This window comes from Pholcus phalangioides, unplaced genomic scaffold (genome assembly GCF_987345545.1).
Source record: "Pholcus phalangioides strain wild (caught in Gottingen) unplaced genomic scaffold, Ppha-v1.0 ptg000008l_1, whole genome shotgun sequence".
Lineage (NCBI taxonomy): Eukaryota > Metazoa > Arthropoda > Arachnida > Araneae > Pholcidae > Pholcus > Pholcus phalangioides.
In genome coordinates, this window is record NW_028301601.1 from 27,932,424 (window position 1) to 27,958,079 (window position 25,656).

At 38.5% G+C, this 25,656-nt stretch overlaps 1 protein-coding gene across 1 annotated transcript in view; it reads left to right on the plus strand.

Annotated features, from left to right (window-relative positions):
- Window positions 1-577: 577 nt before the first annotated feature.
- LOC149084146 (uncharacterized) overlaps window positions 578-25,656 on the plus strand; it is a gene marked incomplete at its 5' end in the record, with an annotated part of 58,455 nt that continues 33,376 nt past the window's right edge. The window contains 10 exons of the mRNA XM_089235269.1: window positions 578-808; window positions 895-1,051; window positions 3,281-3,586; window positions 3,671-3,910; window positions 9,824-9,928; window positions 10,009-10,299; window positions 17,549-17,854; window positions 20,687-20,899; window positions 20,987-21,163; window positions 21,937-22,236. Coding sequence (XP_089091395.1) covers window positions 578-808; window positions 895-1,051; window positions 3,281-3,586; window positions 3,671-3,910; window positions 9,824-9,928; window positions 10,009-10,299; window positions 17,549-17,854; window positions 20,687-20,899; window positions 20,987-21,163; window positions 21,937-22,236 — 2,326 coding nt within the window. The remainder of the gene's footprint in view (window positions 809-894; window positions 1,052-3,280; window positions 3,587-3,670; window positions 3,911-9,823; window positions 9,929-10,008; window positions 10,300-17,548; window positions 17,855-20,686; window positions 20,900-20,986; window positions 21,164-21,936; window positions 22,237-25,656) is intronic.

Below are 25,656 nucleotides of genomic sequence, written 5' to 3' on the forward strand. Positions count from 1 at the left end.
ACCAGGGGCATCTACAGACCAGCTAAAAGGCATGATGCCCCTTAAAGACACCACGTGCTCTCAGACAAAGTGTTGTTCTGGGTCCTATATCTAGCTAAAAATTCCGGCATGCCGATTCGCATGCCAGCTCTCGAAAAAAAATTCCCATTACAAAATTTCATTATCACGAGGGCCTCCCCTAAAAACTTCAGTCCCTAGTTGGGCCCCAAGCATAAGACGACCATGTTTCAAATATCAAACTCCATCATCAGATGTTTGATTTTGTAGCCATGCAAAGAATCACCACTGCAACCATTTGCAGACACTCTGTACATTTTTATGCCCACAACTACTTGCAGACACTGTACATTTTTATGCCCACAACTACTTGCAGACACTGTACATTTTTATGCCCACAACTACTTGCAGACACTGTACATTTTTATGCCCACAACTACTTGCAGACACTCTACATTTTTTTCGTGCTACTTTCCACCCTGTTATCATGTTAGGACGATGTGCTTCCTCACTTGGATTAGCTGACAGTTCGATCCAAGATGAATCCATGAGTTCGACCTCTTCTACCTCGAATCCACACTCAGGAAGGCTCGGGAAGCCCGATGGCGCTTGGTGTTTCAGCAACGATTCCATCCCGACAGGTGAAGCCGAATTGACGGTCAAGTTGAACGGGCGGATGTTCGTCAGTGCTGTTGCTTCTCAGGGACCACCTGCGTCGATGTGGCCCGCGTCCTACAACCACCTGGTGGCATTTAGCGTGGCTTGCAGCCTTGATGAAATGACTTGGCTTGATTTGAACGACGGGAATTTGGTGAGTGACGATTTTTAAAAAAAATATGCTGTGTTGGTATTTCTTTGAAACTGCTTTTCTGTAAATTATATCAAGATATTTTTCAGTTTTTCGACGTGGATAAGAACGACACGGTCGACGCAGTCACTTATCATACGGCGTCGAGGATAGAGTTGGCCCGTTTCGTACGAATCAGCGTTCTCCTTCAGGTCTCTGGTCCTATTGAGATGTGTCTGAGATTAGAGCTTTATGGCTGTAATACGAGTGAGTATAATTGTGCATCAGCACTTTTTCTGCTAAATATACAGGGTGGGCAAAAAATCCATGGTACAGTTTAAAAATCAATAAATATTCAAGCAGTTACATAAAATTGCGGATTGCACTGAAATATTTATCATGGCGTAGAGTTTTTTTTTTTTTTTAAATTTAAAAAATACGTCCGAAATTTCACTCACAGATGGCGCTGTGTCATAAAATGCCATATAAATAGTGCAGGTCAGTGTTTTCCAGTACTGGTAACGCGGAACATTTCGTCCAATTCATGCAGCCACTACGTAATGTTTATGTATTTTTGGCGCGTCCGCCAAATCATTTTCCCATTTCCCCTATTTACGAATTTTTCTCGGTCTGAAATTTATTTCCCCTGTTCATGTATTTTTTGCGGGTGCACACATTATTTATTCTATTCTATTAGTGTGTGTTTTTTTTGTCGGTCTAAAAATTAGTTCTCCTCTTTATGTATTTTTTGCTGGTCTGCAAATTATTTCTCTTATTTCTATATTTTTTGCCTGTCCGTAAATTATTCATTGTAATTTTTTACCGGTCCTCAAATTATTTCTCCTGACTGCATATTTTTGCCAGTCCGCAAAATATTCTCATGTTTGTGTATTTTTTCTGGTCTGCTAATTATCCGAATTTTTCGCGGTCTGCAATTTATTTCCATGGTTTACGTGTTTTTTTGCCGGTACGCAAATTATTTCTTGTTTACGTATTTTTTTTTGTTAGTCTATAAATAAGTTCTCCTGTTTATCCTGTTTATGTATTGGTTATATATTGGTCTGTAAATTATTCCGCATATTTCTGTATTTTTTGCTCGTGAGTCAATTATTTCATCCTATTTGTGTAATTTCTTTGCCGGTCCGCAAAGTATTTTTTCTACTTTTCAACGGCCCGCAGTTATAAAAAGGTGAAAAACATTGGTGTAGAGATCAAATTTTCTCAAACTTTATAAACCTAAGGACCACTTACGTTTCTGAAACGTTTCGAAGGACGGACCACTAATATGCAGAATATGGGCTTAACTTATTATAGAACTTAAATGAATATATCGTCAACATTACTTCATACAATCGAATAATTCTCATTTAATCAGAATCAAATTTTCAAGTCTGCTTGCGGTAACCACCTGTCCTACCATCACGGATCACTTTTGGTCCGCGGACCATAGGTTGAGAAACGTTGGTATAAATGGTGCACAGAATCCTTGTTCGATTCCTGGAATTCCCTGGCATATGAATTGGACGAGATCGATCAATGTTATGGTCACCTCACGTATAAGATAAAACCTACATACAAGATCGCGTGGAACATGTACAGTGAAGAATAGACTTTTCCACGAATTGATTCTGCGGTAAACTTGTATTGCGACGAATTAGAGCTGCGACAAATTTGTACCACGATGAATTGAGACGAGAAAATTTAATTCTCATTAAATGAGAATTATTCAATTGTATGTAACTAATGTTAACGATATTCATGTATGTTCTACATTATAATAAGTTAAGCCCATATTCTGTATACATATTAGTGGTCTGTCGAATCGTTTCAGAAACTTTAGTGGAACTTTGGGGCAGCGGATCATTTTCGGGTTTCGAATTTCCAGTTAGAAAACGAATTTCCATTCGTTTTGTCGGCGCACTGTTCTTGTAACTCTGAAATTACTGTGGACCAAAAATAGAAACGCTTGTTTAAAAGCGGGCGTGTTGTCGAATGCATTTTGTTGGATAAAAAATTAGGTTTATCTCTACTTGGCTAAAACTCCTTTCAGCTTCTCACCAGGGGTGTCTTTAGGGGTGGCACATGAGTCCGGGCGGCAGGTGAGCTCGCGCCGTCCCTGAACTGGACTTGGATTAACTGCCCACCTTTACCATCATACGCTTCATTAGTATTCATGTGTGCTTTCATACATTTCATAAATTGATGTGTGTTTTCATACATTTCATAAATTGATGTGTGTTTTCATACATTTCATAAATTGATGTGTGTTTTCATACATTTCATAAATTGATGTGTGTTTTCATACATTTCATAAATTGATGTGTGTTTTCATACATTTCATAAATTGATGTGTGTTTTCATACATTTCATAAATTGATGTGTGTTTTCATACATTTCATAAATTGATGTGTGTTTTCATACATTTCATAAATTGATGTGTGTTTTCATACATTTCATAAATTGATGTGTGTTTTCATGCATTTCGTATCATTCCAGATATCCAGCCATTCGTATCCATCAGAGCAGACACGACAACGAAAGGTCAGATACAGGTCAAGTGGCAAACTCCATCAGCCGACAACTCCAACGACGGCGACGAATCAGTAACCATTCAGGCACCATTTTTCTTCCAGTCTTACGATGTCTCCTACTGGCCAGATGGCGGGAAGAAGCTTCTGACTTCAACGTCAGAGAAAAATGCATTTCTGGATGACGTAAGACTTGGAGCGACTTATTATATCGAGCTGAGTTGCAAAGTCTCCGATGCAGTCCTGGACTGTGGTCAAGTTACAGTAGAAGCATGTAAGTAGCAACTACATATGTATCTGATGGTGTAGGATGATTTAATGATGATCTAATTTTAAATTATGATTTTGTTTCTCTTAGATCCTCCTTGTCCCGATGACTGGACCGGAGGTAACGAGTACCATTGTTTCCTCTTGCTGACGCAAACCGACTTCGATAGCTTCTCTGATGCCAGGGATACCTGTACCGGTGAAGTCGTTCAGACCTTGGGTTCGCTGAGCGAACTGGTCGACGAAGACGAACAGCAATTCGTCACCGAAAGGATCCTCGGAGACGACGTCAGTGAAATGTGGATCATCGGGGGTTTGTGCACTGACAACGGTAATGATACACTCTTATTGTGGAGGTATTGTGGGAAATTAACTCTTATATCTATTCTATAATATAAAATCACAAACAAACTCGAAAAGGGCCTGTTGCTAAGCAACCGAGTGACGGAAGTGGGTGAAATTTTTGAGTGACGGAAATCTGTTACGGAAGTGGGTTCGATTCATATATCGATATTCACATTCATATATCGTACATTCATATTCATATATCGATATGATATCATATATCGATATTGGGTCGATATTCACATATCGGGACCCATTTGACCCATCGGGACCATGTTATGTGCATGTATCAAGAGGCTCCTCCATCCTACAGCAGAGCCCTTAGGCTGGAATTTAGATTTCGAGCCCCCAAACCAGCTTTTCAGGGGCCCCTCTGTGATTAATTTATAGTGTGAAAAATCAAAAAGTGACAAGAATCGTTGTGGCCCCTGTCAGCCCTTCCTTTGTGGGGGGGGGGGGGAGGTCCATGCCGAGAGGTATATATATGTATAATATACACACACAACAGCAGTGCTCCCAACACAGGGTCGGGGTACCCGGGGAAGATTTCACGTATAAGTAAAAAGTTTTCATTTCCAGGGGCCCTTGATGGATCTCATTGTTTTCTTGCTGCTTTAACGTTGAAAAATTTCGATAGCGGAAGCAAAAGATATATCCAGTCTGGGGCCCCACCAAAAGTATGCGAATTGGTGTCCCGGGTAATTGGTTGGGGGCCCTGGATTTTATTCGTTGGTAAAACGAATACAAATGGAAATTTTTCATGGCACTCGCTCCGGGGGATGACCGACAAGCTTCCAAGTCGGGGGCCCCATGTTTACAGGTTTCATTTTGGGGGCCCTGGATTTTATTCGTTGGTAAAACGAATACAAATGAAAATTCTTCATGGCACTCGCTCCGGGGGGATGACCGACAATCTTCCAAGTCGGGGGCCCTATGTTTACAGGTTTCATTTTGGGGGCCCTGGATGAATCTCATTCTTTTCTGTTGTAGAATTTGCAACACGCGAAGCCCGAGATAAAGCCAATCTGGGGCCCCACCAAAAGTATGCGAATTGGTGTCCCGGGTAATTGGTTGGGGGCCCTGGATTTTATTCGTTCGTAAAACGAATACAAATGAAAATTTTTCATGGCACTCGCTCCGGGGGATGACCGACAAGCTTCCAAGTCGGGGGCCCCATGTTTACAGGTTTCATTTTGGGGCCCTGGACGAATCTCATTCTTTTCTGTTGTAGAATTCGCAACAGCGGAAGCCCGAGATAAAGCCAGTCTGGGGCCCCACCAAAAGTATGCGAATTGGTGTCCCGGGTAATTGGTTGGGGGCCCTGGATTTTATTCGTTCGTAAAACGAATACAAATGAAAATTTTTCATGGCACTCGCTCTGCGGGATGACCGACAAGCTTCCAAGTCGGGGGTCCCATGTTTACAGGTTTAATTTTGGGCCCTGGACGAATCTCATTCTTTTCTGTTGTAGAATTCGCAACAGCGGAAGCCCGAGATAAAGCCAGTCTGGGGCCCCACCAAAAGTATGCGAATTGGTGTCCCGGGTAATTGGTTGGGGGCCCTGGATTTTATTCGTTGGTAAAACGAATACAAATGGAAATTTTTCATGGCACTCGCTCCGGGGGATGACCGACAAGCTTCCAAGTCGGGGGCCCTATGTTTACAGGTTTCATTTTGGGGGCCCTGGATGAATCTCATTCTTTTCTGTTGTAGAATTTGCAACAGCCGAAGCCCGAGATAAAGCCAGTCTGGGGCCCCACCAAAATTATGCGAATTGGTGTCCCGGGTAATTGGTTGGGGGCCCTGGATTTTATTCGTTGGTAAAACGAATACAATTGAAAATTTTTCATGGCACTCGCTCCTGGGGATGACCGACAAGCTTCCAAGTCGGGGGCCCCATGTTTACAGGTTTCATTTTGGGGGCCCTGGATTTTATTCGTTGGTAAAACGAATACAAATGAAAATTTTTCATGGCACTCGCTCCGGGGGATGACCGACAAGCTTCCAAGTCGGGGGGCCCCATGTTTACAGGTTTGATTTTGGGGGCCCTGGATGAATCTCATTCTTTTCTGTTGTAGAATTTGCAACAGCTGAAGCCCGAGATATAGCCAGTCTGGGGCCCCACTAAAAATCTGCGTATTGTGTCCCCGCTACTGGATGTGGGGCCCTGGATTTTATTCGTTGTAAAACGAATACAAATGAAAATTTTTCATGGCACTCGCACCGGGGGATGACCGACAAGCTTCCAAGTCGGGGGCCCCATGTTTACAGGTTTCATTTTGGGGCCCTGGATTTTATTCGTTGGTAAAACGAATACAAATGAAAATTTCTCATGGCACTCGCACCGGGGGATGACCGACAAGCTTCCAAGTCGTTTACAACCATGTTTACAGGTTTGATTTTGGGGGCCCTGGATGAATCTCATTCTTTTCTGTTGTAGAATTTGCCACAGCCGAAACCCGAGATATAGCCAAACTGGGGCCCCACTAAAAATCTGCGTATTGTGTCCCCGCTACTGGATGTGGGGCCCTGGATTTTATTTGTTGTAAAATTGATAAAAATGAAAAATTCTCACAGGGGGGTGTCCGACAAGCTTGCAGGTCAGGGCTTCATGGAAATGTTGGCAGGTTGTAATTCGGTGCCCCTGAATGTATCTCATTGATTTTTGTGGTTTAACATTGTAAAATTTGCAACACATCGGTAGCCCAAGATATATCCAGTGTGGGGCCCCACTGAAATTCAGCGAATTGAATCTGGGGACCCCCATGGGGAAGTTTTCTGGGGATACTTGATGAATCTCATTTGTTTTTTGTTGCTTTATTATTATTTTCATTAAAATTCGCTTCTTCAGTAGGCTGGTGCTTTCACACGTCCCTTTCCCCTTTTCCATAGCACGCTGATGAAGTGGGACGAAATAAACAAGATATGTCCGGGAGAGAAGTGGGGAGGGGGGGTTGGCCGCCAAAGGCGGCAGGGGGGGCAGAGCCCCCCTAGTAAATATATATATATTTTTTGACGTTGTTGTTGTCCGTTTATGGAATTGTTGAAATAATTTGAGTCTCAAAATAAAGGAACCCAGATTCGCCATTCTTAGGGAACGCTTCAATATCTTGCAAAAGAAGCGAGACGGGGTGAATCTCGTCATGCCATGTCATGACACTAAAATAATACAGTATAAAATCTCGGTAAGTCATCGTTCCCGTTAAGTCGTCATTTTTCTTCGGTCTCGTCAAGCTGCCATAGATAACAATGTTATTAAATCCTCAGTTACTAGTCGCTAATTTCGGTAAACTCGTCATTATGGGAAAAGTTTGAGAGAGAGAGGAATAGATGATTCCTTTGAAAGAAAAGCTTGATAAAAACACTGCTATATGTTCAAAAGTGACAGTAAAAGCGTTATGTATACCAAAAATGGAACAGCTTAAATAACGAATGTGACAAACAGAAAGTTCATTTTCCGACAAAAAACACAGAAGTTCTTGAAGCGATAAGGACTGTTCGAGCTGGACCCAATTCCTGCATGGCCCCTATTGATTTGGAGTTTCGGACCTAAACAAAATATCTTTCTTGATAAACCAGACATTTTTCCTCAATTGAAAGGCTCTCTAGCGACTGTTTTGCCCTGCCCAGGGATCCCACCCCCCGTCTGAATTTGGTCCTGTGTTCGAGATATGTACCTCATATTTGCGCTATTAACTACTGATGAAATATTCAAATCACTGAAAGTAAAGGTGCTATGTGCATATAAAATTAATGAGTATTCATTGCGTTTTAGAGATAAATGCTAATTATTCTAACATTTGATGCAATTGGTGTGAATTAAAAAAAAGTACTCGTATGAATCGTAAGTTTACCCATGTATTTAACCGTAATACAGTAAGTTGAATTTACGTTTAAAAAGAAATACGATAAACATATAGGGATAAATCTACCTATACTTAGATGAGACAACCATAATTTTTTTTATGGGAAGTATATTTAACCATAATTATTTTTTCATTGCTTTTATTGGGTTGCTGTAATTTTGATGTAGTTTAAATATATATTCGACATCCATATTTCTTATAGGCGTCTTTTTTCAGCCACCTCGTTGGATATTTCGTCGGTTGTGGCCTAATTGTTGTGGTATTAATACCAAACCCTTAAAAAGTTCAAGAACTCGTTTTTTTAATCTATAAAATGTAATTATTATTGTAGTTTTAATTCATATTTTGATAAATCTTGTATTATTTTAAATTTATACGATGTCCACAGGCATAAACGTTGAAACTGACGGCACATGCCTTCATAATTCTCTCTAGAATATTAACTTGATATTAATAGTGTAGAGTTGTTATTCTAGAAAAGTTATTATTTAATTAAATAATAACTCTCTGGAATAACTTGCCGTCATAGTTTCTCGATTACTAGCTCCCTTTTAGTTTTACAGTACTTTTCTAATAACCTAACTCCAATAGAGTGACTCCTGATGAGATCCGAGCGTCACGTATTGGGTATGACTGATGAAAAAATGACACATAATTAAAAAATTTATTTTTTGATGTTATTAATTGCGCTTAAAGTTTGTTAACACTTTGAAAACTGACTTAAAAAAATAATAAAAAATTGTATTTTATTAGTAAACGAGACAAATCTCCCATTTTTTTTTTAAATAAAAGAAAAAAAAAATTACTTTTTATAGATTCATTGATAGATGGTGCTGCATGTGAAGCAGATTATGCGAATTAGCGCTTAAATTAATCCAGTTTATTGAAGGTCAGATTTGCATAAATCCACTTCTGATATTACCTTTTTTTCTTTAAGGAAAAAAAAAATTGTTCCCATCTACTTTTAATCCCATATATATCTGTGCAAACCATAATTTCTCATCATCACCAAAGCCCGAATTATACGCAAATTCATAAGTGCATATGCGATTGCATATTTTAGCACTTTTTATAGTTAATGCATATGAATGTATAAAATACCCGAAATTTTAAAATACGTGCATATTTTTCAGCATTTTTTCTATTGATTGCATTGCACTAATGTTCCAAGGTTATTTTTTTTGTCTTTCAACATTCTTCAAATTTATTCATATTTCTTTAATTTTTTCAAGTACATAGCCTATTTTACCATTGAGTGCTATTTATGACATTTTTAGATACTTCTTAATAAATATTTTTAGGCACTTTTAATGCATATTTTTTAAATGCATAGTTTTTTATTTGAATTTTTTTTGAATTTGTTAAATTAAAAAAAGGCACATTTTTAGACATATTTGAATGCATGTTTTTGCAATTCTAAATGAATGCTTTTTCATTTCTAAATACGTGTTCTTCATTTATTGCGCATATTTTTATTTGTATGCGCACTTTTTTTGTTTCGTGTATATGTTTTCATTTTTAGGGAAACCTTCAGAATTTTGAAATGCCTATTTTTTCCTTTTGCGTATATTTTTCAATGTACGTTATAATGTATACATCCTTTAGGGCATATTGAAGGATTTTTAAGGTATATTTGTTATTTCATGCATATTTCGGTATTTTTAAATGCATATTTTCACAATTTTTATGAAGTTTTCTTTTTTCAACACTTTCAAATGCATATTTATTTTCCATTTTTGCGTATACTTTTTGTTTGTGCCACACTTCGCCATTTTTAGATGGATTTGTTTTCATTTCTCGCATATATTTTTGATTTCATGGCATATCTCGGCATTTTTAAATGCAGATTTTTAGTACATATTTCAGCATTTTGAATACATATTTCAACATTTTTAGTGCATAGTTCGCCACTGTTTTAGCAAAAATAATCATGACTCTGCACTAACTAATTTCAGAGTCTTAACGATCTTTTCAAGCAACCGGTACGTAATTATGATGAGAGCATAACACAACGTATGAATTATTCTCCCTAGAGGAATGCTGTATTTTGGCGACTGTCAATGAAGATAAGACAATTTCGGAAAGACCCTGTGACAAGGATGATGTCGTTTATGCTTTGTGCATCCGGGACCATAAAGGTATTATTATTTAAATTTTGATCCGGTGACCTCGTTGAGACTCTTACCCGTTGAAATAATATATTTATGGTTTTATTTAGGGGAAGGTTCCCGCCTCCGAGTGTCCAGCGTCTCCGCTTCCAAATCCGGATCCGAAGCTAAAGTCTCTTGGCATTACGAAGGCGATGGCTGGAAGACTGACAAACTCCAGGTAAAACTGTGGACCGAAGGAGATTACCAGACTGGTGGCATCGGGCCGGAAATCCTCACTTTCTCAACGATATCCAATGATTTCGTCATCGACAACCTAAAAGTAGACACGAGGTACCGGTTCCGGCTGAGGCCAGCGCCGAACATAAGGACGTTGGAGCAAGACAAGATTTTCATTATACGTTAGTTGCTGGTATAAATTCAAAAATAAATCGCAATTATGTATCCCGAAAACTAGTCTATTATGGTAACAAGTGGCTTGACTTGAGCCAGGGATTCTTGACCTATGGATTGTGACCCAAAGTCGAGTTGCAGGGGATCCTGAAATGTGTCGTACGATCCGTTTATAAATCAATTTGTTGCCTGGGCTTGAACCTAAGTATTTTTTTGGACCTTCTTGGGCTATATATGGGAAGTTAAATCCCGTCTTCCAGTCTTCATTGCCTCCGCTTGCAAATCTGGATACAAAGCCGAAAGTCTCTTGGCATTAGGAAGGTGATGGCTGAAAGAATGACAGACTCTAGGCCAAACTGTGGACTGAAGATTGTCAGACTGGTGACATCAAGCCAGAAATCCTCACTCTCTTTCTTTACGACAGTTGTGTGGGAAAAGGAAACAGTTGTCCCGTTTTAACAACACCCGTTTGCCATAAATCCCAAATGGGATATATTAATTTCAGGTCACGTTACTTGCAAACGGGACTTTTTCGGATGTACAATCGAAGCCACTTATTAAAACCACAGTTATGTTATCACTCGGGTACTGTTATCAGTTTTGCAAGTAACGGAACGAACCAATATCATAATATGGGAAAAAATTCGTTTATAGTGATCGGGACTTCTGGTAACGTTATAGAAATTTTTTCCGCAAGAGAGATTTTTTTCGTGCGCATTCTGAAGTTAAGGTTTTACCAAACTTAATTTTTTTCCTGTAAGTTATCGTTATCAGGCGGTAAGACTATGTCTCTCTTCCCCCCTCCCCCCGCCATGAAAAATTTCCATAATCGGGCTGTAGTATTAGCTGTGATCCATATACGTGTGGAGATACTTTTGCAATGGCTTTCTTATAGTGACGGCAAATGTATGATATGAAAAATAAACCCTTTCCTTCAGTTCTTGATCAGTTTCTTTCATATGACCAGATTGAAATTTCTTTTCTTGAGAGACTTTCCTCAAGGGATCTATGAAACTATTGTGTACATTAAAAAAATAATCGCAATTTGTGATAAATATTAGACGACCGTTCCATTCGGACGCCTCACAAGGGGTCAAAATGGAGAATTTTAGCTTAAAGGAAAAAAAAAGGTCACGTTTCAGAAGAGAATAAGGGGGGGGGGGATAGAAACGATTGAACATTTTTCCGCCAATTATGTGAGAAAGAAAAATAGTTGTTACATTTCACCAATAATCGTTTACTATACGTCCCGTTCACGTTTCTCCGTCCTGTACATACAATTTTAATATGGGGTTATGCTCATTGCCGAAATCACTGTTACGTCACCAGACGAGAGGCGGGGCTAACGAGGCAAGGGTCCCAAAATGTTTTAGTATATAATATGTAGAGCCCGGAAGTTTAGGCATTAAAAATGGTCGAAATAGTCAGGCAAAAATTCACTAAAAATGCCTAAAATAGGCACCAAAAAAAAGGCATTTATAATTTTTGGAAGAAAGAAAAATAACTAAAAACAAGGGTAAGGGAATTAAGGATCCAAAAACGATATCTGAAAAATTGGTTTCACTTAATCCGTCTATTATTTTAATTTTAGTTTATAATAACTGCATTATTATATAAGTTCAATTGATTTCGGGTCCAAAATAAAATGCTTCAGGATTTGGCCAATTCCAGGGCCACTATTACCAGACGCGGGGCCGGTAGAGAAAATGATCTGTGGGGCTCCTTCGAGTTGCGAATAATTCTCGTTTATTTGTAATTATCATTTCTATAGATGAAACATGGCTATCTTGTTCTATTTTTGTAAAAAAAAAATACTTATTTTTAAAAATAATTACCACGTATTAGAGAGTCCTTCAAGCGCGGGGCCTCAAGTGGCCGCATCTGTCACGCACCCCTGAGGGTGACTCTTGTCAATTTAATCGAAAACTAAATGTGCATGTTTAATAAATAGCCACGGCTGTTTGCAGTGCATTTATTTAAAAAATCAAAACAAGTGCCCCAGAGCACTGCCTAATACTACTCCCGCCTTGTGTGAGCCATGATGTCAATTCATGACCTCTTGGGACAGTCATCGGTCAGCTATACACATGAAACGCAGTCCAATACCTGAGCAAGACATCTTATGTGAAGCATGTAGAGAAACAAAAATTTCTAATTTTTCTCTGCTTTTCTAACACGGACTACACCATCCGGTCAAAGCAAAATTAATGTATGCCAACACCAATCTCTTAGATCACTTAGTTACGTCTAAATGAGGCTGGAAGAGGGGGGGGGGTGTCACTTTATGATGGTATTTAATATCGAGGGTTGGAAAATTTTTTTGAAAAGTGCAATTCTTTTGAGAAGTTCTCAATACTCACAAAATATCCAAGTTTTACAGATTATGGCCTCTGGAATTCACTAATAAACTTAAAACTATGTTAATTTAGCCATTTATAACACGAAAATTTCATAAAAGGCAGTTTAACCAGAAAAGGTTTGAAAATAAGCAAAAAAAAAAAAAAAAAAAAAAGGCATTTATGGCATTTTGCCTGAAATTTCGGACTCTAATAATATGTTACATCAAAAATGTAATAAATCGATTATAACGCATAACTAATAGATTTATTTGCTAATCATCTCCGTAAGTTTTTTTGCCGTGATTAGGGGCCGTTCAAGTATTACGTCAGCAAACTTTTAGCCATTTTTGACACCCCCCCCTTGTCAGCAAATTTTCGTCATTAGCTCTGCCCCTTGCCTCCTAATGCTTATTGGTGGGATCAGAGACGTGACGGGGGGGGATAGGGGGCTCGTGCTCCCCCCTCCCCACCGCCAGGCGATCAAAATTCATTTTTTTAACGCAAAAAATATTTTTTAAAAAGAATTAAAATTTCGAAAGAAATTACCTTTATGTGTTGATATAATCGATTTCTGTCAATTTCGATGCTATTCGAAGGCTAAGAACTCAAAATTTCTTTTTAAGAAATTCATTGCGACCCACCCTTTAAGCCATATATGGTATACCCTTAGCCCGCGGGCGAAATGTGGCCTTGTAGGGTTATTTGATGTGGCACGTCACCTCAAACCAAATTTCTAAAAATAAACTAAGCGGCACATTTACAGGTCGCTTAGGTGACCCATGTCGCAGTTCCAGATCATTTAAGTAGCCAGTGGCGCATTTTCAGATCACTCAAGTAGGTCCGTGGCGCATTCACTGATTGTTTTTGTGACCCGCTGCGCAGTTTTTGAACACTTAAGCGATCCGTGGCACATTTAGATCCCTTGGCACATTAGATAGCACATAAGATTACCCTTGAGTGACATGTGGCCCAGTTTTAGAGCACTTAAGGGGCTCTACATCACTCAAGTTATCCCGGCACATTCCCAGATTACTTAAATGATCCGCGGCATAATTACGCATCGCTTGAGATACGCGCGACACAGTTCCAGAGCACTTAAGCGGCCCGGACGTATTTTTAGATCATTTGGATCCGCGAAACATTCAGAGATCACTATAGTGGCTCTGTAGGGGACTTTTCAATTGGAAGAATGTTATTTCAGGTGTCCACAAACTAGCGATAGGTTTTTCGCCAAAGCGTTTTTGGCGGACCGAGGAAGATGCCATTAAGAATATTTCATATTTTTGTAAAGGGTGGTTGATGACGTAAGCATCGTCCAAACCCCCCTCCCCCCTGTCATCAAAAGCCAGCAAATCGGAAAACCCCCTCGACGCTGACGTAATACTTGAATGACCCCTTAGGCATAATACCCAAGCATGGTTGGTATATTTGATAAATACTAAAAAAATTACATAATATTTTTACCAGAGATGCATAATACCCAAGCGAACCTGATTAATTTGATAAATAGTTGAAATTTATCGAATTTAGAACGATTTATCATGTTTACGACGCTTGGGTATTAGGCGTAACCACTGCTAAAAGTGATAAATTTAAGGATATTCATAAAACTTAACAAAATGGCCGACGATTATGCACAATAACCGGATTTATCGCATAATATATATATGTGGTCAAATGGGATAAATCCAGTGAAATTATGCATAATCGCCGGCTTTATATTGGCTTAATAGCAAAAAAAGAGTTTTGTTCGGCAATTTTTCAATCTCGATTTGAATGCGACAGTCGGAACCCATACTTCAAGATCTTGCACGCTATAACTACGATAGTATAAGCAGGTTTTAGTTGAACTTCGATCCAGATGGCGCTATTGTCATAAACAAAACCCACAGCTTGCCTTGCTTTTTAGTAACGCAATTATGATCTTGCCAATGAACGTAACTCGATGTTAAAATCCTATGTATAATGGAATGAATAACTCATCCCGCTCGACCAAAACGGATGTATGCAAACGGGACTTTTTCGGATATAATTATCATTCGGTTATTGTTATCAGAAATTCCCTGAGTTCCGATGTGATCGCATTAAGAGGTGTGGACTGTATTATTTCAAAGCTGATGCCGAAAAGAAACAGAATTGCTGGATGGACTTTACTGTTCTTTGAGGCCACACCGTGTTTGTTATAAACATGTGCATGTATTATAATTATGTTTGTATTAGCATATCTGTGTATTGTTTTTGTAATTATTTGTTTTGTATACGTCACTACTAGTATGTATGTATTTTGTGACTTATTTAAATTTTCAAAAAAAGACCATTTTTAATAACAACGCCAGCATATAAGTGAAAGCTTCCAATAAGTAATTTGGGTTCCCTATTTTATATTCCGAGTTCTGCTGGCTTAGGCCCTGTTGGTCCACCTGTTAAGATACCATATACTGGTTTCACTAATTTCCAAAACATTTTGTTAATCAGAAATATTTTATAACAATTTTTAAATTGAAAATAGACCGATGAGTCACGGTAGGAAAATGCCGTGAACCCTACGCCTTTAATCCTAGACATGAAATTTGATGACGATACAGAACCATATAATGTGTGCAACAATTTATACATATTTGTCCTATAATTTTGTGGAAATGATTACATACCATAAATTTTCTAAAATTGCATGCTGCCTCGAATAGTGGAGTTTCCTGATGGAGAACCCAAATACGGTAAAGTTTTGAGTTCTTCCACAATTAACTTTTTATTTTTCAAAATCTTTTAGTATTGGATCCATTACTGTGATTTTTTAACATCTCCAATTGAAAAGCAATATACAAGTTGTCTCAAAATTTACAATTTACAAGCCTATTTGAAAAATTAATTTAAAGAAAAACGAACAAAAAGTGATATAAAAGCACCGTTTATTGCTGTGATACACGGAAAAAATAGTTAATTTTCAGTCAGAAAAATTTAAAAATTAGTTATAAATGTTTGCAATAGACGCCGCTGCAGTCTAGAAAACTAAAAAATACGGTATTTTCAAAATACAGCAACTACATGGTGTAGTCTCAGTTTGTTCAAACGTCTCAGCAGGAATTTTGAATAGCTTATTTTTTAGCTTTTCAGACTGCAGTGAAATCTGTTTAACTTTGTTACGAACTTCAAGATTCTGTCTGACTGAAAATATACAATTTTCTCAAGCAGAACCGGGCCTTCGTGATGTGCGTTTTTCCCTCTAACGTAGGGGGGGGGGGGGATCACGAAGGCCCCGGCAGAACGCAGCAAACGGCCCATTTCTATCGCTTCCCGTTCTTTTTTAATTCATCTTTCAAATGGGCTCACCAATTTTGGGACATCCCAGAACTCTACAATTTTTTTAAAAAAAATAAATGAGGGACATTTTAACCAATTTTTTGCGAAATCTTGCTAATTTACACTTTTTGAAGCGAAAAGAGGTAGTAATTTTGTTGAGCCCTTGAATTCTAATAAAATGTTAAGTACAGTACTTTTTACTTGGTCCTCGTAATTTAACTTAAAAACAAAATTGTCGTTAGTTTATTTAAAAAAATATCCTATATATAATTCCTTTATTTATTTCCGGATGAATGCAAAAATTTCTGATTTGATTTTTCTCTTTTTTTGCGAATGGATGAGAAATTTCCGGTTTGAGAAATATTTTCCCGAATGAATGCAAAATGTTTTGATTATAAAAAGTTTTTTTTTCAGATGACTGCTGCAAAAATTTCTGATTTGATAATTCTCTTTTTTTGCGGATGAACGAGAAATTTCTTATAAGGACTTTTTTTTTTTTTGTGCCAATGCATAATTCTTAACGTGAAATTTTTTTCTTTTCATTTTTGCGAGCAAATGAGAAATTTCCGATTTGGAATTTTTTTTTGCGAAATTTGTATTATTTATTAGAAAAAAAAATTACGTATCTCTCTACTCGTAAGATATGCAAGGTTGCCATATTTATGGAAAATTCACCGACAACAATACACCGACAGGAAAATCGACCGCCAAGAAAATTCACCGATGGAAAATGAACCAAAGGAAAATTCACCGATGGAAAATGCACCAAAGGAAAATTAACCATTGGGAAAATTCACCGACTAACAATTCACTGACAACAGTTCGACACGAGTCAGAAGTGAGTGAATCAGCAAATGATACACTAGTTAGTGAGTGAGTGACAGAGTGGTTAGTGTTGGTGAGTGAGCGACCTAGAGATAGAGTAAGTGACCCAGTGAGTGAGTGGGTGACCTGGTGATTTAGTGCGTGTGACAGAGTGAGCGACCTAGTTAGTGAGTGAGTGAGTGAGTGACAGAATGAGTGACATTGAGTGATTGGCTTGTGAAGTGAGTAACCTGGTTAGCAAGTGATATAATAAATAATTATATCACTTGTAATGATTTAATTATACATTATTTATAAATATTACCTAGGGAGTGAGTGATATAATGAGCAACCTAGTGAGTGAGTGATATAATGAGTGACATAGTAAGTGAGTAACAGAGAAAACGACCCCGTGAGTGAGTGATAGAACAAACTACATAGCGATTGACTGAGTGACCTTGTGAGTGAGCGAGCGAGAGCGAGTTAGAACTCTAGTGACAGGCCGGTCCCACTCATTTTCATTCGCACACCCGTACATTTGCTCACGCGATCATTTATTCACTCGATCATTCACTCATGTCGAGCTGATGACGGTGCATTGTTTGTCGGCGAATTTTCCCAGCGATGAATTTTCCATTCCGTGAATTGTGTTGTTCGGTGAATTTTTCTAGCGGTGAATTTCTGGTGGGTAATTTTCCGGACACGGTATTATCAGCCCTCTCATTCTGACGATGGATTTCTGAGACAACTTGTATAAAAAGGAATACGGTTCGCAACACTTCGATTTCATGAGACTCTATGTTTTGCATTTCAGGCGCTTTCTTAACCCCATTGGAGATGGAAGCCGAGTTATTCTGGAGCGGCCAGCTTCAGGTAAAATGGCAACCAGGATTCGCAGCTTCAGAGGAATCTGGAGATCCTAGGCGTGCAGCCAAATATACCATCGAATGGCAAGAGATGACGGGAACCGAAGAATACGTTGGGTCCAAGGATGAAATTCCATCAGATGTCTACGGATACGTTCTGACTCCTATCGCTATGGGAACTATATACTCATTTAGTATACGTTGCTATTTTATGGACGTCGACTACCACTGTGGAGAGATCAGCATTGAAACGGGTGAATAAAATGACATTTTAATTAAATTAAAATTAAATTTTGGTTTCAATGAAAACAAGAAAGATGTTGATTAAACTTTCATGAGTACACAAATTGAAAAATGCTGGTGAGAGTGATGAGAGAGAGAGAGAGAGCCACACGCTTAAATACGTTTAGTTGTAAAAATCTGATAATAAGAGGACTGCGTTTTGAGGATAAAGTAATCGCGAATCTGATGAATGAATCGAAAGATATATTCTAAATTATCAACTGATTCATCGAATAAGACTAATTAGACTAATTATAAATTTATAATTCATCAAATAAGACTAATTATAAATGATTATAAGGATAATACGGATGAACGTACAGATCAACGAAATGAATAAGTATTCAGATATAAGAGCTATATGTACATCATAATGGGCCATTCCTAGGCCAAGCAATGCACCGACTTCCTGCAAGTCGGACAAAATTGATGGTAATTTCTGTGCAAGGTCATGTAAGAAACCCATGTACCATGAGCTCATGCATTAGGACGGCCCTGCGTGAAAGACATTTCCAAAAAAAAAGTATCAATTCTACGATAATTACATCAGTTTATGGCCCTCAATCTGTAGCCATCTAGGATATCCGGCCAACAGACTGAAGACATTGCTCAACACCCGAATGTGAATGCGCATTAAGACACACGAATATGTGTATTAAGACGCGTGAATTAATGTTGAGATAAGCGAGTGAATGCTGAGATAAATGAATAAATTAACAAAACACTTTGAAGTATGTGGTTGGATGGTAAGGCACACTAATGAATGCTCATTAAGACACACGAATGAATGCGTGTTAAGACACACGAATGAATGCGTGTTAAGACACACGAATGAATGTGTATGCGTATTAAAACACGCGAATGAATGCGTATGCGCATTAAGACACACGAATGACTGCGTATTGAGACCCACGAATGAATGGCTATTAATTAATGCATACGAATATGTGTGTTAAGACACACGAATATGTGTGTTAAGACACACGAATACATGCATTAAGACACACGAATATATGCATTAAGACACACGAATATGTGCATTTAGAAATATGAATGAATATGTATTAAGTTATACACAAATAAGATAAGCGATAGCTAATTTACGTGAATGAATGCTGGGATAAATGAATGAATGCTGAGACACGCGAATAAAATTAGCGATTAAGAATATGCGGATGGATGGTAAGACACACAAATGAATGAGTATTTAGATCTTGGAATGAATGTTTAGGTACACATGAAGAATGAAAATCTGAGATGCATAAATGAATGAATGAATATTATGGGCATGGGGATGAAAATTTTCCCGCATATGATATGCTGATGGTATAGGGGTTGGACAAAATAATATGGACACTTGTGAAACAAACAACACTCGAGGGAACCTGTCGGTCGTATACTCCCGCGCCCTCTAGTGTGGAAGAGTGCCAACTAGCGGGCGCGAGAATGTGCACTCATCAGTCTAGTCGTAGCAGTGATAGCGTTCTGAAGCGAAATAGTATATTGGGACATTAAAAAACTTCGTTATGGCTTACCTCACAGATTTCGAAAGAGGCATGATTGTTGGAGCCCGTCTTGCCGGGGCCACAGTAACGAAAACGGCTACCCTTGTTGGTGGCGGGAGAAGTACCGTGTCGACGGTAAGGACAGCCTATAGCAAACAGCCTATTAATAAAGATTTTGTGTCATTTCACAGATGTTCTTATTAGTTTGTCCAACCCCTGTATGCATGATAATACACATATGCGGGATTAAACATTACTTAAAGTTGTATATGTTGTACGCTTTATTCACACAAGAACTTTACAGTTTATTCTCATTTGTAAAACACGACTCATAAAGTTAACGAGCAAAGCAACTTATGCATTGCTGTGTATGAAAAAATAAAAGAAATAAAAACAAATTTCATAATCGATTCGTCTAAATGCAAAAAAAAGAAAGTATTTGAAACTATTTTAAGGTATCTAATTACGTTAAAAACATATATAATTTTTTAGTGCTTCTATTAAATATCTTGTATGTTCTATTATGAAAGCCCTATTTGTTGTGATTCTAAAACGGGCCTCATTCTGTTGGAATGATACAGGACGCTCCGAACGGAAGTTGCGTCCAGTTCAGAGTATTGCGTTTTTACAAATAAGTGATACGTGAATAATAAATTTAAGCATGTTTTACGAAGAATGCTTTTTTTTGACATTTTACTTGATACTGAAACATGATTTCTAAAAATCTATTCATTGTACCATTGCGAAATTTTAATATGATATTTCACTATATATTGTTGAGGTTACGAATCAAAAATCTAAGGTATATCTCATATATTTGTCTAATTACAGTGTTTTATACACGAAATGTACATTGAAATTTCCAAAAATTCACGCGCCCATTAACGGATTTGAGTGTAACTTATGAGCATAACATACAATCCTTTAATTCATAACCCGCACCATCACTATCTGAATGTACTGTGAAAATAACAAAACATTCCATCCACAGAATTTTTTTTCTCAGTCGTGTTTCGAATATTATTTTAATGCTGAAAGTTTCACATAAAAATGACTTCTTCATAGAAAATGGCATAGGCGATCAAAAATTGATTAGTGCTTTCATCATTTTGAGTCACTTTCTATCATAAAGTGTTATTAAAGTTCAATCCAGTATCATTTTATGAAGAAGGTGGGGCTATCGGATACCTTAATTGCATATGCTTTTATTTCTGTTGTAACTTATACTGTGAGTAAATGACACTATATGGTACGAAACATCGCGCGAATGTACTAATATATACCTAACCTTTCTCTTAGATCCACCGGAGTCTATAGTAAGGGACGGTGACGTCCACGTAGTTTACGACCTGATGGTAAACCCGAAGGACTGGACGGAAGCAGAAGATGACTGCGTAAGACGTGATGGTCACCTAGTGAGTATTTTGACTGAGAAAGAAGGCAAGCGGGTACTCAAACTACTTCCCGAGAAATCCACTGTCGTTTGGTCCGGGGCGAAACTTGGACAAAAAGGTAATACGTCAACTGTAGATTGGACAAGATTAAATGATAACATTACTTTTGGTTGGTTTTATTTGACTCTTTATTTTCCTGTGTCAGCTTCTGGTTACTGGACGGACGGCACAAAGATCACTGATCTTCCGATGGCAAAGTCATCAGGAGTCACGATTGCTGGAGATTCGTGTTGCAGGGCTTTGAACGAAGGCAACAAATTGCGTCTGAGTGGTGGTCACTGCAAGGATAGGCTGCCATACGTTTGTAAATACAAAGTTGAAAGTGAGATTTAATAATTTTTTTCAATTTAAATTAATAAAACAGTAGATACCGCTTATTAGAATCACAGATATTGCTATCATTCGGGTATTGTTATCGCTTTCGCCAAGTAAGGAACGGACCAATATCATAACATGGGAAAAAATTCGTTTACAGTTAGGACTTGGGTTTTTGTAATTATTACTATTAATATTTTTTAGGTATTTTGAAGCTAAAGCGGAACTAGACTAATTTTTCCCCATAAATTATCCTTATCAATCTGCAAGACTATGCAGGAGGTCAGAAGGCTCCCTCATTGACAAAAATTTCCGTATTCAGGTTGACAATATCTTAATTGAGCCGTAATAACTGCTACGTTCCATGTACGTGTAGCACTGCTTTTGCAATGGCTACCATATAGTGGAAGAATGTGTAAGGTGAAAAAAGTTTCCTTTCTTGGTTAATTTCTTTCAACTGACCACATTCACAGTTCATCGGCTGAAAGTCTTTCACAAGGGAATCCATAGAAAGTACCGTACATTATAAAAAGTATCGTAATTTGTAATGCACCCGTTTCCATACGTACCGTTTGACCAACGGGACATATGGTCATCGTATTTGCAACCGGAATTATAGTTACAAATCGGTTATATTGTTGTCAGAGGTACCGAGTTCCGATGTGATCACATTAAGCGGCATGCACTGTAATTGTGTTGAGTTTTTAATAATTAGAATTTTTTTTGTAACACGAGAAATCGCAATAACGTTTTTTTTCTCCCTCTCGTCCTCTTCACAAGCGTTAATGGGAGATGTTGCGCCACTGTCTTGTCAAGTGAAGTCTTGGAGCTCATTTGAAATCCAGTGGCAACAACTGACGGAAAGATGGCTGCCGTCATTCGTGGAAGTGTCTGCTTGTCCATCACCCGCGAGCCTGGAGCTGGACGATTTCGACAGATGTGTCCGGACCAACGCATCATCCACTGCCAGCACTTGCCTGGTATCGGGACTGGACGAGTTCAAGGAGTACGATGTTGCCGTCGAGGCTGTACTTATCGATGTCGATTATCGGATCGAAGCTTCGATGAAATGCACAACACGTAAGAAGTTCTAATAAAACCTCGCTATAACAAACTCCCATTTAAAAAATTTTATTATCGTACCCCGATATAACGAACTTACACTTAACATACTTTACGATCGCACCCATATAATGTGTCACAAATTTTACGAATGTACCTCGATAATTTAACGAGCTCTTATTTAACAAATTTTACGGTCGTACCCCGATATAACGAACTTTCATTTAACAAATTCTTTGATTCAATGAACTCTTACAAGTTTTTATACGTATACAATCGGAACCCAATATAACGAACAGCTATTCAATGAATTCTACTATCAGACCCCCGATATAATCAACTCCCCATTTCACGAATGCTACAATCGAACCTCGAACTGAAGTGAGCAGGCGTACTTTTTTCCGCTGAGCAACCTAGAGTCGAGATTTGATATTCAACCCAAGTAGGGTCCATTTGGCACCCATTGTGTGTGTCGAAATGAAGGGTTTGTGTTTCTCTCTCGTATATTTGCCTTATTCGTTGGTGACTTCTTAAAATTTTAGATATGATGGCAATTCAGAATTAACGCACGAAATAATTTCATAATATTTGTGAAAGCCACGAATAGTTTACCTATTGTTACGCAAACCTCTGACGGCGGCTCTGTATGATGTAAACCAGTGGTTCTCAACCGGGGGCCATATGGCCTCGGGGGGGGGGGGCAAGGATGAAAATCTTACAAAAGGGGAGCCACGGCTACTGATACGGGGGCCACGATGAAAAGTTTGTGAAATTAAATTTTTTTTAGTCACTGACTAAAAAACTTAATTTCAAACAAAATGCATAGAATATATTTTTCGCAATTTTTCCGCTATTCGAGTAACATCAACATGAAGAAGGAAATAAAAAAAGCGTTGCATGTAATCTCGGTAGGTTTACGACTTGGGGGTGACAGTAGGCCCTGACAAAAACTATAGAAGGGGTTTAAAGCGAAATGGAGTAACTGTAAAGACAGAAAGTTGTGTGTGTTCGAAGACTTTTCATTCAAAGAGGGCTGCCATAAATAATGCAGACAAAGATTTGTTGATCATTCATTGACATTCTTTCGAGTGCTGGTAGTAAAAGCAATCCAAGAGGTAGATGGGTGAAAAATGAAAGCTTGTAAAAAAAAAAAAAACCCCACAATGCTTTATGAATTTTTTGGGTGGGGGGTGGCAACCCATTGCCTCTACTAAAAAGAAATAAAGTCGAATTCAGTTATAACGAACTCCAAGAGACCAAATCGTACATGGGGAAAAATACCCGCGAAATTAAATTTTTTAAAACTATGCTGTACAACTTAAGAAACTGTAATTACATAAATTTGATGTTGTTTCAATCGCAAGTGTTCATATGCCATTCCTTTTAATTGAATAGGAAAAACGCGATTTTAAACATATTTAAGACGGTCTTAACGTCATTTGGTTTGTGGATTGGTTTCATATGCAATCCAAGCAGATAATGTATTAGGACTTCCTCTAAGATTGACATCACATATTTAAAGTTTTTTTAATCTATACTGTAATGCTTCCTATTAACTGCCCTACTGCATAAGCCTGCTGCTGGCCTACTACTGGCCTGCAACATCCGAAATAATTTCAATGCAATTTTCCTATCCTGCAAGAACAATGTTGTGGAAAGCTTATTGAGTCTATTTGAGACTCTCTGCGTCTGCTGATTTCTTGGAAAAGTGTAATAAATTCTCACGCAAGTCTTCACTTTGAAATGTCCATAACCCGCTCAATGCGACTCTTTGTATCTGTCAACCTAAAATTTGTGGTTTTTAGTGTTGATAATACGCATACAAAACCAATTCAGCGACGCATTTTTCACAATCTGCAAAAATCTCGTGGATTTGATAGTTAGAAATGATGTCTAAATGCCAAAGATTTGGAGTTCGAGTCAAAATGAAAATGTCAAATAATTGAAATTGTGCTTCGTATAAATGAAATATTTTAATATTGAAAGCTATATATATATAGAGGTTAATCGTGACCGTAGTCAAACGTCTCATAAATGTGAAATTTTGACATAAAACTGAGAGTGAGGCCCGAATCCCCTTGCGCACAAGTGGAATTTCAAGGCATTTACGCACAACCGAGCCCCCCTTGGCCATTTTCTTTTTTTCTCTCCCCACCCTTTCTTCCTTTTGTTTCCTTCTTAAATTTTTAAAAGTAAAATGACATAATCATGATAAAAAGGGCTGCTTTCACATCATATTGCAAAAGTTCGATTACTTTAGTGGAAAAATATCAGATTTTTTTTGGTGTGTGTGAATAGGGATCCGGAACTTTCGCCCCCGACATCTCGCCCCTGGAACGTTTCGTCCCCGTTACATTTGTCCCCCGGAAATTTCGCCCCGGTACATTTTGCCCCTGGTGCGTTTGGCCCCCGAAAAATTCACACCTGACATTTCACCTGCCCTGAACGTATGAGTGACCGTATGAGTGATCGAGTGACCATATGAGTGATTGACTGTATGAGTGACCGTGTGAATGATCGAGTGACCGTATGAGTGACCAAGTGGGTGTGACATGAACTGTAGGAGTGCGCTAATGACCGTACAAATGACTGAGCGAGTGGCAGAATGACTCACCCCGTGAGTGACCGTATAAACTAGTGTGCAATTGACTTTATGAGTGAATGACCGTATCAGTGACCACGTGACTGACCGAATGGCCGTATGAGTGGGCAAATGAATGACCGCATGAGCGACCAAGTGATTAACTGTATGAGTGATCAAGTGAGTGATAGTGGGATTGAACGCGTCAGTGACAAAGGGAGGAATTGAGCGATGGAACGGTTGAGTGAATAAGTGGCTGACCGAATGAGTGACCAAGTGAGTGGCTAATTAAATACTGGTATAAGTTTCCTAGTGAATGATTGAGCGTATGAGTGACCGAGTGGCTGACGGAATGAAAGACAGAGTGAATGCTTGAATAAATTTGCGAGTGACTGAGTGATTGAGCATATGAGTGATCAAGGGAGAGACTAAGTGATTAACCGTATTAGTGACCGAGTGACTGACCGCATGAGTGACCAAGTGAGTGACTGTATATGTGACCAGGTGAGTGACGGTACGAGTGTTCAAGTGAGTGATCAAGGGACTGACCGTGTGAGTGACCAAGGGAGTGACTGCATGAGTGACCGAAAGATTGATAAAGTGAATGACTGCATGAGTGACCGAAAGATTGTGAATGACCGAAAGTGAATGACCGTATGATTGACCCAGTGAGCGACTGAGTGATTGACAGAGTGAGCAATTGAGTGATTGCCAAAGTGCGAGGGTGGAGTGTCTGCAAAGATGATCCTCCTCATCCCCTTTTATAGGTGGTTACGTAGCACTGAGTGACCAAGTGACTCACACTTTAATGGATTCTAAGAATTTAGAATTTTCAGTTTAAGCATAAAATATTTTTC